We start from the raw sequence: 15,411 nt of genomic DNA, 5'->3' as shown, positions 1-15,411 counted from the left end.
ACCTATCAAAAAAGGTTTTGCTTCATGTTGACCAATTAGAGCAAGCGAACTCCTCTCGGGCCCGCCCTATGGCGTTTACCACTAAAGCAGCGGGGGTGGGGGCTGTTGTGTCAACTTTTATAACAATTTTTTTTGTTATAAAACATCAACACCCAACCTTAAATGTGGTTAGCAATGAAGCAAAGCCCGCCGGCTTATTTTTGAAGCTTATCCTTTTGCTTTCGGGACGGGAAACCTTATTTGGGCCTTACCCGCCACCGTCGTTTCCATAGCAACTGAGAGCCTGTTGTCAGGATGGCGGCGGCTGTGCCTCTCACGGGCCCATTCCCGGCCTACAGCGCCTTTTAGCGACCGCTCTGCCCTGCTATGGTCTTCAGGAACCTCCTTTGGGGGCTGCTGGTGCTCTCCGGCGCTCGGGCTCAGAATGGGAATCCCGGTGGGTGACAGAGGAATCGCCCCTTTCTTGCCTTTCATAACAGTGGGACAGGCAGAAATCCAACAGGCGCAGGTACTCCTGCGCTACATCTCCGTGCCTGGAAAAGCCTGGCCTGTTTATTTCTGCCTGTATCCCTGGGAGAAACTGGTAGCGGCCTCCGCTTCGTGTACAGACATCTAGAATAATTCATGCCTTTAACACCCACGGGGCAGGCAGAAATCCAGCAGGTGTAGTTTCTCCCGATGTTGCATCTCCACGTGGGGAACTGGGCACAAGAACCCTGCCAGGGAGGGGACAGGCGACAATGCTATGCTTGCTCGAACCAGGAGTGCTACTTGTTTTGAATCCACAGTACTCATGGCCAAATAAATAGTTCAGTGAAGGGACCCTTCTTTTTGGTTAGCTTAGTTGCCTTAGAGAAATAAGTATGACATGACTTGAGGTATTTTGGGACAGAATGTAGTCTGTTAAGGAGCGATGGTGCTTATGATTAAAATCTAATATGCTGTTCCAGAAATTTTCATTCTTTTTGGTCATGGGGGAAGGTGCTGCTGCTCTTGCACCTTCTACCCTGTTTCCCTGAATATAAGACATCCCCTGAAAATAAGACGTAGTAGAGGTTTTGCTGAAGTGCGAAATATAAGGCATCCCCCGAAAGTAAGACATAGCAAAGTTTTTGTTTGGAAGCATGCCTGATGAACAGAACACAGAAAAATAAGACATCCCCTGAAAATAAGACATAGCGCATCTTTGGGAGCAAAAATTAATATAAGACACTGTCTTATTTTTGGGGAAACACGGTATCATCAGCCTGCTTCTAGGGTAGCTGCTGCATGTTTGGCTTTGTGGGCTGGCAGAATTAGGCACTCTGCCTCGTTCATGGCTCCTGAGCTGTCATGCAGAACAGAAAATAAAAGAAATACCTCATCTGCTCAATTATTTCCCTAAACCAGAACATCAGTGAAAGCAGAAAAGAAACTGGAGAATTGCTGCCAGTCAGAGTAGGCTCCATTTCTAGCTGAAATGAAAAATTACAGGATCAAAATATGCTTCTTATAGTGGTGTATGTTTGAAACCTAATATCCATTTGATCTTTTTAGGTTTTCAGCCTTCCTTTATCTACATGTCGGGGTCCATGGTCACTGCCTCTTTGGTTGGCAGCTCTGCAAATATTTTTTCTCTTTCAGTAGCAGACAATGAAACAGGTAAGATTGTTTTGAAACCATTTTTTCCCCAGATTTCATGCTATTAAACAGGGGTGGAAATGTTGCTTTTTTTCCCCCTCAGAGATCACTTACATACTTATTTAGAATATTTTACGTTGCCTCTTCAGGAGTCTGAGGCAATGTACTAAATAAAAATAATAAAACAGTAGGATATATCAATTAAAATACAGCATTTAGAAAGCCTCATTCCAGTACAAAAACCATATACAATAAAAACAAGCTACAAACAGCTGCAAAAAAAGGTATTATAAATCAGCTCCTTAAACTCTGGGTAGAAAGATGTGGATGAGATCCAGAGTGGTGTAGTGGTTCAAGTATCAGATTAGGATCTGGGAAATCCAGGTTTGAATCCCCACTATGCTGTGGAAACCTGCCAGGTGGCCTTGGACTGTGTTTCGATATTTGAAGGGATGTCATGTTGAAGATGAATTGAGTTTGTTTTCTGCTGCTACAGAGAGTAATGGATTCTGCTGCTACAAGGAGTAATGGATTCAAAGTGCAGGAAAAGATATTCCACCCAAACATTAGGAAGAACTTCCTGATGGTAAGGGCTGTTTGACAGTGGAATACACCCACTGTCAGAGGGTGGTGGAGTCGCCTTCTTTGGTGGTTTGTAAACAGAGGCTGGATAGCCATTGGTTAGGAGTGGTTTGTTTATGTATTCCTGTATGACAAGGGGTGGAATTGATGGCCCCATGCACCTTCGGGAAAGTGCAGCCCCCTCCAGAACAGGCTGACTTACTCCTCAAGCAGCTTTATCATTAACCAGCAACACCCAGGTCTTGTCTGGATTAAGCTTCAGTTTAGTGGCCCTCATTCATCTTGCTGTATTTCCACAGGCCCACTTGACTTCAGGATTTCCACAGGCCCACTTGACTCAAATGTTAAGGGGAAGCAATGCTAGGGGGTTACCCAGTGGGAAAGATGCAAGCCTTTCCTGATGGTAATATCTTCTAGTTACTACCTGGGTGAAGACTTGAGATAAAATAATGGATGTAAAAGCATTCATCTTTTGATTTTTATTAGGAATGTTGCCTCTTCAGGACTGTAGTGGAAGAAACAGGACTGGAGACTGGAGTTTGAATGTCACGTCTCAAGGGGTTAGTAAAATGCTGGGATCTCTCAGCAAGTTAAGTATGCTGCATGTACTTCTTAAGTATCCTATTTGACCCAAACTAGTTCAGGACTCCATCACTCTTCTCAGACATTTCTGAGCTGTGGGATTTACCAATGATGACCACCTTGAAGCATTATGTCATTTTCCTATGATCTTTGCTTTGACTTTAAAGGGACACATTCCTGTTTACTGTGGTAATGTATATTATCGGCACATGGTTGCTTTTGTAACTGCTGTTCTGTTTATCTTTGGATAAAATATAAACAATTTTTAGCTTAGCGTTACAGTTTTGGGTTGTTTGCCTTGTCTTCACATGAGCCTACCAAACTACTACAGTTATCTTCAGGTGCCCCCACCATCTGAGGCTCGGCAGGTAGCAATCGTAGAGTTGGAAGAGACCAACACGCTATGTCAGGCTTAGGAAATGTCTAACCAGCCATCCAACGGTCTTGTTTCAGAATATCTCCAGAGTGACCGTGCACTTGACCCGGCATCTACAGCTCTGCACGCCTAACCGCACTGACTGTTGCACAGAGGCACCCTGCTTGGTTGTCGCTCTGCAGGTTTCTGCTTGCCAGGAGTCCATGGTGGCGGCTCGTCTGTTGATCCAAGCTGAGATCTATGCCAACGCATCCTTGGGGAATGGGACTGGAAAAACAGAAACTTTTGGTATTTGAATCTCATTGGCTTTATTTGAGCTTTTTTGACACAACGGCTGTGTGCCTGGGGACTCTGTGGAAGTGGGGTTGTCAGACCTGATGTTCTTCATCAGGATATTGGAAAGGACATGGACATGCAATGAGACACAAGTCTAGGCCCCATTGTCTCTTTTCCTCCTGCTTCTGCCTTGCTGTGTGTCACTTACCCCCATGAGTTACTTATCCCATAGTCCTCTCCCCTATTTCCATGTTGCTTCATAGATTAACTGGATCGTCTGTAGAGTTAGTGAATCTCAGTCCCTGAGTTCGTCTTTTCTGTGCAAAACAGATAATGCAACAGTAATTCCCAATCAAGTGTTTCAGCCCTTGGGCCCTTGTCCTTGTAATCTGACCGCTGGCGCCTGTGATATCCGTTGCTGCTGTGACCAGGTATGAATTCTACACTTAGAACTTAAAGCTTGCTTTGTTACACAATCTTTTTTTTAAAAAAAAATGAGTATCCTTCAGGAAAGTCTGCTGAAATGTTAATGGAATAATTTATTAGAAAACTGTCTTTTCTACCGTAGCCTTTATATACACGAATAGCTTAAACTGTTAGTATTGTGACCTAATAAACTGATATGTAGAAATATATAACACTATTAATGATGAGGCAGGGAGTGCCATCTGCCAAATGTCATTCTGCCTGCCCCATTTTGCCTTCATCAAGAAGCAGCTGTCAGCTTCGTTCCTGATGCTTCTCATTCTGTTGAGATCAGCAACAGGCTCTACTCAGTTTTGTTGTGTGTAAGTCCTTTGCGCGTGTTTTTTTTCGTTTCAAGGAATGTACCCCAGAGATGAAGAAATTGTTTGGTGGATCGTGTTTTACTGGAGTGTTTGGTGGGGATGTCAATCCACCTTTTGACCAGCTGTGCTCTGCCCAGACTGGGATCAACACCCCTGACTGGTTTCCCTTCTTATGTGTGCAATCATCGCTGAACAATACACCTTTTCTTGGTTATTTTTATCATGGTTCTATGTAAGTATGGAAGCTTGTCTGGGACAAATGTGTCCATGAACTGGTCCCTAACCAAACTTTAATTTCCGCAATATTATTTTAAAAACATGTTTTATATATTAATTCATTTATCCTTTCTCACCGAGACTCAAAGAGGATTTGGGTGCTGTGTGGTTTCCGGGCTGTATGGCCGTGTTCTAGCAGCATTCTCTCCTGACGTTTCGCCTGCATCTGTGGCTGGCATCTTCAGAGGATCATGCCAGCCACAGATGCAGGCGAAACGTCAGGAGAGAATGCTGCTAGAACACGGCCATACAGCCCGGAAACCACACAGCACCCAAGTGATTCCGGCCGTGAAAGCCTTCGACAATACATCAAAGAGGATTACTTAATGTAAGTTGGTACAGTTAGAAGGAAAAGACATCTAGGATTTCAGGAATCTGAATCAAGGCACAAGTATTAAGCATGACACGTTGATGCAGGAAATGGACTGAACAGAAATATGGTGCAATGAGTAGATAATATGGTGCAATGAGTAGATAATAGGGTGCAATGAGTAGATAAAAACAGATTACAGATTAGTCCACAGTGCCGCTCTCTTTTCAGATACTTTCCTGAATCATTCTGCTATAATGCAGCCCTGTTCCTTTATAATATTGCTTTCTTGAACAGTTCTGTCTTACATCATTTGCAGAATGACAGACCTGCAGGAGCCTTCCTGATCTCCTCAGGGAGTACATTTCATAGGGTGGGGGTCACTACAGGGAATGGATAAGAATGGGCAGTCGCTAATCTTCTGTCTGTCTGTCTGTCTGTCTGTCTGTCTGTCTGTCTGTCTGTCTGTCTGTCTGTCTGTCTGTCTGTCTGTCTGTCTGTCTGTCTGTCTGTCTGTCGGATTTTATGGACCGCCTTATCCCCTAAGGCCGTGGGGGCGAACCTTTGGCACTCCAGATGTTACGGACTATAATTCCCATCAGCCCCTGCCAGCATGGCCAATTGGTCATGCTGGCAGGGGCTGATGGGAATTGTAGTCCATAACACCTGGAGTGCCAAAGGTTCGCCACCACTGCCCTAAGGGCTCTAGGAGGTTCACAATACAATATCATGTCCAATAAATTACTTAAAATACATCTAAAAACATTTAAAATCCAGTATGCAGCATAACAAATCAACTGACGGCAGTCTAAAAGCCATGTTGGTAGCACCTGGTCTTAAGGCCGGGAGGGGCTGGCAGCGCCTAAGAATGAAACCAGTATAGGGCACTGTCAGGGACGACAAAATATTGCAGGGGCCTCATGAGGGGGTAATCTCATAATCTCGCCCATTTGTGGGGTGCTCCTGCAGAAGGGCTGACTCAGATGAGTGAAGCTGTCGTGGTAGAGCATGGGGGAGGTGTTTGTGGATAAGAAGGCTTTGTATGTGATAGCCAGTGAATCGAACCTGGTAACTATCAGAATGACTGCAGAATGGGGGTAATGTGCATGCACAGCCCAGTTCCTACTTTGATGTCAATTGTTCAGCCGCAGTGTGATTCCTTCTTCCCTCTCCAAATGTGGAGTGTGTGTCCTTCCTCATTCCTCTTAGGTTTACGATCATATCAAAGCTTTAGCAGTTCTGCACTATCAGATGCTCCCAAATGATCTACTGGGGTTCCATCTCTCATTTAAATTTTTTTACCAGGGGCTGTGTATTTCCCATCTGTTTGGTGGTGGAGGATATATCCAAATCGCTTTTATTTTTTTAAAAAGTGGGGAAGGGGTTTGGATAAGGAGGAGGGGGAATGAGAACAGCAGTGTCTTCCCCATTGAGTCGCCCCCCCCCCCTCGTTGACAGTGTCACGTGCTCTGCTGCTTCTGGATCTGTCTCAAGTAACTCTTTGTGTCCTTCACTAGTGCGTTTTGAAAATGTGTTTGCAGGACATCCTCCGAAGTGTCTTCATTTAAGATTCCATTTCAAACCATCCCAGGGAGATTTGCTACTGGCTACAAGCAAGGGGATCCAATCATGACAGTGGAAAATGAATATTTTGCAGTTCCTCAGGTAAGAAGAGCCTCTTTGCTCTTCTGAACAACCCCTCTGCTCCTTTGGGGGTTTGCTTTGAATTTCTATGATGGGGAGAAGAAATGAAAATAAATTCAAAGAATGAATCCAATTGCAGCCGTTCCTCGCTGGACAATGTGCAACCGATGCTCCTGTCGCGTACCTTCAGGATTTTGCCGTCGAGTGCCTGGTCGCTTGCCAGGAGGGTAGCCGCTTGCCTCCCAGTATGGTCATAAACAGCGGCACCGGAGGTATGTAGCTTTGGATGGGCAAAACTACTGTGTGGCTTGTTCATCTGGAGCTTGGACTGTTCGAAGGGGTTCTGTGATTTTGCAGATACCTACACTTTCGCTTTTGGGGCACACACTCTTGATGTCAGGCACCTGCCATTGTTGTTTATGTATGCGGCACTGCCACCACACCAAATGTCTTAGGCACTTACATAAGCAAAAAATGGACACAGCTTGTGTGGAACTCACTACCATCAGATGTAGTGATTTGCTTAGAGACCAGCAAGATTTGGGGAGTGTGAATTTTTGAAAGTCCAAGCTGTTTTCGTCAGATATGGGAGAAAGTGGAGTGGCCCTACTCTGTTCTTTAGTTGAATCTCAGGGCGGAACCATACAGGATAAGAAAAGGCCTGGCTGCATTTGTGGATTTGAGAATTATGCTAGATTTAGGTTTGACTTAGGCTAAGAGCTTGAAGGCTGATACTTGTCAACTATTCAGTCAGCACTGAGAGCGTCAGTGACTTCCTGAGGGCTATAACGGGGCTTGCATCTTCCCCATTCTTCTTCACCTGATTTGGTACTGGAAGTAAAACTGTACTGGAACTTGCAGCTGCACAGATTTTTGCACGTAGTCCCCTATGCAGAAGATTCTTGCTTTTATAAGTGGGACCCCCCATGTTGGAATGAGGCACATTTGTGTTGTCTCAGTGCAAGCCTTTTAAAAAAATACTTGTTTTACATTCACAATTTTTGTTCTCATCAGATCCCATTATGTCACACGTTACCTACGAGAGGAAAATAACAAATGGAAGCTGTTCTGGCAGTGGTAAATATGTGGTTAATGTTACAATATATGTATACACAGATGCGTGAAACTGTAGATTCCATATGGACTGTTCCTTGTTTTCAGAATGCAAAAATGTGACATTTGCAGAAGATTACACGATCATATGGGAAGGCAGGAGAATAATAGAAGTGAACGTCTCCATCCTTTTTGGACAGGTCTGCCCAGAAGGTAGCTTTGTATGTTTTACGCATTGGTTAGACACAGTTAAGAACATAAGAACATAAGAACAAGCCAGCTGGATCAGACCAGAGTCCATCTAGTCCAGCTCTCTGCTACTCGCAGTGGCCCACCAGGTGCCTTTGGGAGTTCCTTTTCTAGCAAATTCATTTTATTGGAACAGTGTGATTGAAAATGGAGCATTCCATAGGGTGTTAAAGAACATGGTGAGGACCCAGAGGTTATCACTTGTATTTCTATTACGGTAGCCCCCCAAGAGGGTCATGTGGAACCAGTCGCAACAGTTGATTTGGTTTTCATGAGATGTTTGGGCTGGGGGTCTAAAGAAGCTTTGACCAAAGACCTGTGGTAGCAAAACTGGGAGGTGCCTAAAACCTTATTTGGATCCTAGCCCACGGTTCTGTTTGTAGCACAGTCCCTAGATTGAATGTAGCTATTTGAACCACCTCTTTGCACTGTTCATCCTGTGTCCACTATGCCATTTACCAAGCCACAAAAAAAGCCAACACAATTCTGCTTTGAAATTATCAATCGAATCATTCGATCAGTGGGAGTTCAACAATGTACCAGTGCTGCAAAGTGTGCTGTTAGACAGGTGTTGGCAACTGACTGCGCAATGGTAGCTGGTTCACAAAGGCAACAGAAAACAGTGCCCTTCCTTTTATTAAACATAGACAGTGTCTTTTTTTTTTCACCAGACACCCTGAGACAGAGGTTCACTGTAAACTTTGTGAGCATGAATGCGACCAGCCCAGAAGAATTCTCTGGGAATCCAGGTGAAATTTCTTGCATATAGAACAAAATGTCGTGTTGATGGTCAGCCATGTCCCTTTTTGATTTTTTGTAATATCATGTGTTGCTTCTCCTGTTTTTCAAGTTGTTCCCTGCTGTATTTTGTTTCCTGTATTTCATTTCCTATAAGGCTGCCCTTCCCCTTTTGGGCTGAGGGCTGCTTCCAACAGTCCATAAAATACAATAATACTATAAATAACCATAAAACAAGAATTAAAAATACATACATTCCTGAATCGTATTCGTGTGTTAATGTGTGAACCACCCCCTTTAGTTTTAACTGGAATTCAGAACACCCCTGGTGTGTCTGTGTGGGAACCCCAATATAGCTGTATGGCAGCACTGCTGGTCGGAATGGATCGAACATCCACACCATCCCACATAATATTCTTGTCTTTTAATCAGGTTATCAAGTTGGAAAACCAATCAGAGCTTTAATCCTGAATTCTTCAGTTACCACTTTGAATCTCTGGAAGTCTGGTATGACATTTTTTATATCGGATATTGGAATACTGCCATGTAAGTCAAGTATGTTTCAGAATAAGCTTGCTTGAGTGCCACAGTAACTTTTGTCTTATGCATTGTCAAGGTAAGGTGGTGCAATGTGGCTGGCAGCAAAATAGGTTTTAAGTGTTACTTTAAAATGTGCTGATGAATGGAATATTAATTTTTATCCATGTAACATGAAGAATACAGGGCTAATCAGCATCCTTGTCAGGCAATTATTTATTTTTATACTTACAAAATTTGTCTCCTGCCTTTCTGCCTTTACAAGTGCTACCCAGATACAAATACACATCATTAAAACAATTAAAAATGAACTTATAAAGCAGAGTTAAAATATAGATATATATTCTTTCTTCAGTGGATCCGGAAGAAAAAAGGTGAATGTTCAAAACTTTCCTAACATGAGAGCATTGTTTTAGATCTCTGTAACACTGCATTATGACTGCTCGGTCAGGAGCAGCAGTGGCGTAGGAGTTTAAGAGCTCATGTATCTAATCTGGAGGAACCGGGTTTGATTCCCAGCTCTGCTGCCTGAGCTGTGGAGGCTTATCTGGGGAATTCAGATTAGCCTGTACACTCCCACACACGCCAGCTGGGTGACCTTGGGCTAGTCACAGCTTCTCGGAGCTCTCTCAGCCCCACCTACCTCACAGGGTGTTTGTTGTGAGGGGGGAAGGGAAGGAGATTGTCAGCCCCTTTGAGTCTCCTGCAGGAGAGAAAGGGGGGATATAAATCCAAACTCTTCTTCTTCTTCTCTTCTTAAGTGGAACAGCAAAAGCTGAATTAAACACCTCTCATTATAATAGCAAAGTCATATTCAGCTAACATTATTGTTCACTGCAGTATTGTAATTAAATGTTGTGTGTAAAATTGCAAGCTAGAAGTAAACCAGTTGACCCAAAGATTTCTTAAGCACATGTCTTTATAAAGGTGGACAGAGTCTTTGCATGTCGGCAAGCTTCACTCCCATTTTGTTCGGATATGATGCGGTTTCAGGATGCATTTTAGAAGTTGATCTTCAGGAGAACTGCAGTCAGTTAAGGTGAGCTGTGGTAACTTTGGTTTCCTAGCTTGTGGCATATTTGAAGAGAGGTTGGTGCTCTGGCCCCCAGCATTGCTGATAAGAAATCTGCCTCCTTAATTAATAGTTGGCAAACAACTCCTTCCTCACCTTCTGCATTTTACTTAGGGCCAAAGTAGACAAGACAAATTATTTTCTTCACTGCATTTGTAAAAGTCCAATTATAATGCACTCACATTTTGCAGGGAGAATGTCGCTAACAAACTGAATTCTTTAGTGCGAGCGAGCCTGGTTGGGAAAAGAGGCAATTCCAATTCCAGCATCCCAGATGACTGGGTGGAAATCATACGTGAGTAGCAGCATTTTCTAGCATCAGTTGCAAGATCTGAAGTGAATCCTGCTGTGATTTCCTTTGTAAAAGCCACAGTATCAAGAGTGCAGAAATACATACGTGAAAGTTTCAGCACAGTTCCACTGGGTGACTTATTGTTGGTTTATTAGAGTAAATAATAGGGCAAGATGTTTTGTAGAACTTTACTAGATAACAAAATTAAGTTACACTAAATATAGGACAGTAAACTCTATACGATGCAAGTGCTCAGTCTGGGTGTCTATGCAGTCTGCCTGTCCCTATAGGTCTGCCTCTCCTGTTTTTGCTGGAAGAAGGAGAGAGATCTTTCCAGAAACTCATATGATTCTAGCCATGTGACTTCAGTACTACATACTACAACCGTTAACTCTTGCTTGACTGAATGAAGCAGGCACTTATAAAATCCTAACACTTATTCTATCTGATTGCATTGTTTTTGCTCTGTAATCTATCTTGAGTCTCAGTGAAAAAGGTGGACTAAGAATAAGCAAAACATCTGGAGTGCAACAAAGGATAAACATCTGTCACGTTCAAAAGAAGCTCACCGTGGATGCAGTCCTAGGAATTATTTCTGGGAAGTATACCCCAGTGAATAAAACAGGACTTCCAAGTTGTCCTGCTTAGGATTGTTCCCGGGTAGAACTTTGTTATTTTAGATAATAAGAATATTTTTGGGAAAACTTGTCTCAATTAATCTGTGTTTACAATGGCTACAAAGTATTTCCTTTCCCTGTAACCCTAGAAGTAAAGATGTAAGTGAAATGTTATTGCACATCATTAGCCATGACAATACTGACTGCAATGCATGTTCATATGATAAAACCTCACAAAAAGTATGTCATCCAACCTATCTCCACCAAGGATCTTACGAACCAAGGGAGCCTGGTTCACTCATGCTGAAGGGCATGAGGCAGGAACTGCTCAAAGTGGTCGAACAGACTGCACCACTTCTAATTGCAGGTGGAAGATCACTTTTGGGCACTTGTAATTGCAGGTGGAAGAAGATCACTTTTTAGATTCCTCCTCTACTTTAAAAGCACCCTGCAAATAGAAAGCCAGTACCTCAAAGCAAAATAAGAGGGCACACCCTTTCTCCCAGCTGTGCTAATTTTCTATTCGCATGGAGTTTGTTGGTGTCTTTTTTTAAAGTATAAAGGAATGTTCAACACTGGAACTCCCTGCCTTCGCCCTGAACAGATCCTGTTAATTCCACCGCCTTCAACATTGTGCTCCCTCAGCTCCTGTGAGCCAGCCGGAAGGCACGGACACTTGAGAACTTTGGTCCAGCCTTCATAAATGCCAGCATAAAAACAGCTTCTGTCTTTGGAACAAATATAAGGTCCAGATTTGCAAATAAAAGGTTCCCTTTTGCATATCAGACCAGTCCTCAGGGAAGGAGAGAGGAATGTCCTGTACCTTTAGACAGCAGAATACCGGAGCATATTTTCAGTGTCACCAGAAAGAGGAGGATCAGCTATAATATTAACTTCTGATCCAACAGTTTCTCAGAGTAACATTCTCCCCTTTCCCCCTCTAACAGGCTTAGATGCTTTTGGTCCCGATTCAAATGAAAGTGTTGGGGTCGTAAAAGGCCTGTGCCCAGGTGTTCCTGCTCACTTGAATATTGAGATTTTAACAGCTGATGTGGGTGCAGTAGAAGGAATTCCACAGCAAGAAATACTGGGGGTGCAAATCAGGTATGGCAACTTCATATCAGATAGTACCTATATCAGACAGAGCTGCTGTAACTTGCCTAACCGTCTCACAGTTGCACTTTACAAAGCGAGCTCTGGTTCCCAAAAGCTTTTGCTAAAGTAGACACTTATTAGTCTTTAAGGTGCCCAAAGATTCCTGTTAAAACCTTCTTTGCAGTTTCATACATTTGCAAATTCACTCACTGGTTTCCATCCCCTGCCAGTGTAATAGACACAGTCATCAGTTGAAAAGCAATTTCCATTTGTTACTCCTTTGCTTGGCCTGTTACAATCAGGATTGTGTGTGTGCATTGGAAAAGCTGTGTGCCAAGAAAGGCTAAGTAAGGCATATCCTCATGATTCTCTTTTGTTTAGTCACAGGGAGGGATAAGGAACTGTATTCATGCTTTTTGCCCCAACCACTTGAAGTCTTTCTCAGACACCCCTCCATGCACACACACTGGTTTCTAAGATTTAATCAGGGCTGTCCATGTACTTGAGAAGCTTTCCTTCCTGTCCATGTACTTGAGAAGCTTTCCTTCCAGCCGTAAGGGCTATAACTGTGCTGCATAAGGAAGAAGGGGCTTGGTGACTATTGGGTGAAAGGAAAAACCCTTGAAAGTTTCAGATTGTTTAGCCAAATGCAGGCTGCATTGCTTTTGTATTAAAAACAAGATCCACCTTCGACCCAGTTGAGAAGGAATTATTCTGTTACACTGATAAACCAATGATACTACAACAATACAATAGTTGCTGCTTGAGGTTTCCCTTTTTTAAATAATAGTTTTCCCCTTCCACCCTTCAGTTTTTCAACAATTACTTGGCAAGCTCAGTGTCCACTTATCTGTGAAGATAGAACGGTCTCTCTTGCCATCTCTGCTGCAGTTCAGTTTATCAAAATACCAGCGCAGCCTCCTGTCCCAAAGACAAGGTAACCCTTGGATGCAATTATCATGATTCTGTTAGAAAGATATATCGTAATGGTATGAGGGAAAAGGTAGGCTTGGTTGGATAGAAAAACAAAAAAGACCTAAAGATATCCGACTGGTCTTGACCAAGGCATTTTCAGCCCTGGCTCCACTCTGGTGGAATGCTCTTCCGCCAGCTGTCCGGGCCCTGTGGGACCTTGGTGAATTCCACAGGGCCTGTAAGACGGAGCTGTTCCGCCAGGCCTTTGGAGGAACTGGCCGCTGATAGTGGTGCCCTCCCTAGTTTGGCCCTCGTTTGGCTCTCGTTTGGCCCTGACATCTGGGCCATTTGTCATCTAACGAGACCATCAAGCCTCCCTTTTGGGGGGGGGGGAGGGGATCTTAAAATTGGGATATTGGACGCCATTCATATTTTCATCTCCTTGATGCTCACTGTTTAATTGTTAGAATTACTCTCTGGTTTTATTGCTGCTTTTAATGTTTTAACTAATTTATATTGTTACTTCTATCTGTTGTACACTGCCCAGAGCCCTTCGGGGATGGGGCGGTATAGAAGCCTCAAAAATAAATAAATAAATAAATAAACACTTTGTCCAATGAGACCAGGGCCCTGTGGGGCTTGATGCAGATGGTTGAGGCAGCTACAGTTTTTACCATCTAAATGCCCTCCCTCTCCCCACTGTTTAGTTTTTGTATGATCAAAATGTATTACATTTAGGCTTTTAATGAATTTAAGATGGATTTTTTAGTTGCTATTTGTGTTTTAAATAGTAATTAATGTGATGATTTTATTGTTTATTATATGCTGGAAGCTGCCCTGAGCCTGTGAGATAAACTGAATAAAATACATTAAATAAATAAATTAGACTGGAATTGCCTAGTCATTACTACCAGGAGAACCACTATGAGCCAGAGGAAATCCTGTCCCTCTTAGTTGGCCTTTTGCTGAAACTGTGGCCTGTTCGTAATACTGTTTTGAACTGTTTTGCAGATTTCAGATTAACTACACGGAATTTGACTGCCAGAGAAATGATGTTTGCTGGCCAAAACTCTTCTACCCTCTGACACGCTTCTACACAGGTAAAAAAACCAACACCAATGTAATGGGAGTAAACTCTTGACAGTTGACAGACATTCCAATGTCTCATCTAGAGCTTTGGAAGAAGAATCTGTAAGAAGTGTTATAATCAGATAGCTTTACCCCTCTTACAGCTTATTTTGCTTTTGAAGCCCAGGGCTCCTACTGAAATTGACTGACAGTAGACCAGTGGTTCTCAACCTGGGGGTCGGGACCCCTTTGGGGGTCGAACGACCCTTTCACAGGGGTCGCCTATGACTCTCTGCATCAGTGTTCTTCATCTGTAAAATGGATATAGGGTTGGGGGTCACCACAACATGAGGAACTGTATTAAAGGGTCGCAGCATTAGGAAGGTTGAGAACCACTGCAGTAGACTCTGCCAGCGCAAGGGGCAAATGTGCCAGCAGAGGGGGTATTTGGCTGGGCACCGCGTGGCTCTGCAGTGCCCGACCGGGAAGCTGCCGTCATTGCCCAGGCCCGCTGGTGCAAAACGCTACTCCAGCAGGGCCGACCTTAGTTGGCCTCCACTGCCCAGTCATGCCCCATGCTTTAGCGGAGCCAGCCTCAGAGATACACCACACTTTTTGTAGCTTGTCTCTGCTTTCCCCCATGGGGACTCTTAGAAGTTTTTTTCTTTTTACTTTTTGGGCTTCCTGTGCTGCAGGAAAGTCCTTTGGAAGGGTGGGGGGCAGCACCACAGCAGTCTGGGTTGGACTGTTATTTACATAAAGGATTCAAAGTGTCATGCTGCTAATCTCTGTTTCAAATTCTGTCAGGTGAACCCTACTCACATTCTCTCGCCAAAGGCTTGGTGCTGGTGTTTTTCATCTTAATTGCTGTCATGCTGAGTGATCTTGGGAGAAGAATTTGTGAAGCGTGGAATAAAACATAAGTCTTCACTTTACCAGCATAAAAAGAACTGTTTTGATATTGGGTTTTTTATTCCTTTAAATAAGTAGTATTGAACGGGTATGGAAAGAGAATATGTACAGTTTTTATGTATTTTTATAAGTGCAAATAATTGTGAAATAAAAATCTGTCTTTAAAATGTGTCTGTCTTTAAACCCACAAGACTACTTTTTTTGTTTATTCAGGGAAGGTCCAGGAAATTGGGGAGGCCTTTTGGTTTTTTTAAGCCTGTTCTTATGGCTGCTAAACATCTTTTAAGTAACTGTTTTGCTACTTATTTTAGTCTCATAATTGTGATTTTATGGATTTTGAGTCTAATGTTTTTAAGCTTCTGTTGCCTTACTTTTAGTGCTTTGATTACTAATTTTTGTTACTACATTT

The 15,411-nt window shown here is 43.2% G+C and overlaps 1 protein-coding gene across 1 annotated transcript; it reads left to right on the top strand.

The window, feature by feature from the left end:
* The first annotated feature begins 182 nt into the window (after nucleotides 1-182).
* Nucleotides 183-15,169, top strand: TCTN2 (tectonic family member 2). Its single transcript, XM_048515108.1, has 18 exons — nucleotides 183-436; nucleotides 1,537-1,641; nucleotides 2,689-2,762; nucleotides 3,238-3,448; nucleotides 3,767-3,867; nucleotides 4,260-4,456; nucleotides 6,352-6,475; nucleotides 6,594-6,726; nucleotides 7,469-7,531; nucleotides 7,616-7,720; nucleotides 8,428-8,505; nucleotides 8,927-9,001; nucleotides 9,959-10,070; nucleotides 10,295-10,398; nucleotides 11,960-12,116; nucleotides 12,919-13,044; nucleotides 14,034-14,122; nucleotides 14,898-15,169. The coding sequence occupies exons 1-18, from the start codon at nucleotides 367-369 to the stop codon at nucleotides 15,011-15,013; spliced, it is 2,040 nt and encodes a 679-aa protein (XP_048371065.1). The 5' UTR covers nucleotides 183-366; the 3' UTR covers nucleotides 15,014-15,169.
* Nucleotides 15,170-15,411: the final 242 nt, after the last annotated feature.

This window comes from Sphaerodactylus townsendi, linkage group LG13, assembly GCF_021028975.2.
Source record: "Sphaerodactylus townsendi isolate TG3544 linkage group LG13, MPM_Stown_v2.3, whole genome shotgun sequence".
NCBI classification, from domain to species: Eukaryota; Metazoa; Chordata; class Lepidosauria; order Squamata; family Sphaerodactylidae; genus Sphaerodactylus; species Sphaerodactylus townsendi.
The sequence above is the reverse complement of the archived record's forward strand: the minus strand, read 5'-3'. Positions and strand labels throughout refer to the sequence as shown.

What these genes read in the sequence shown, in the direction of transcription:
- TCTN2 (XM_048515108.1), top strand. Translation starts at nt 367, where the DNA reads ATGGTCTTCAGGAACCTCCTTTGGGGGCTGCTGGTGCTCTCCGGCGCT. An exon ending in TGGAAAAACAGAAACTTTTG is followed by an intron (nt 3,449 to 3,766) that starts GTATTTGAATCT and finishes TGTGCAAAACAG; the next exon opens with ATAATGCAACAGTAATTCCC. An exon ending in TCTGACACGCTTCTACACAG is followed by an intron (nt 14,123 to 14,897) that starts GTAAAAAAACCA and finishes AAATTCTGTCAG; the next exon opens with GTGAACCCTACTCACATTCT.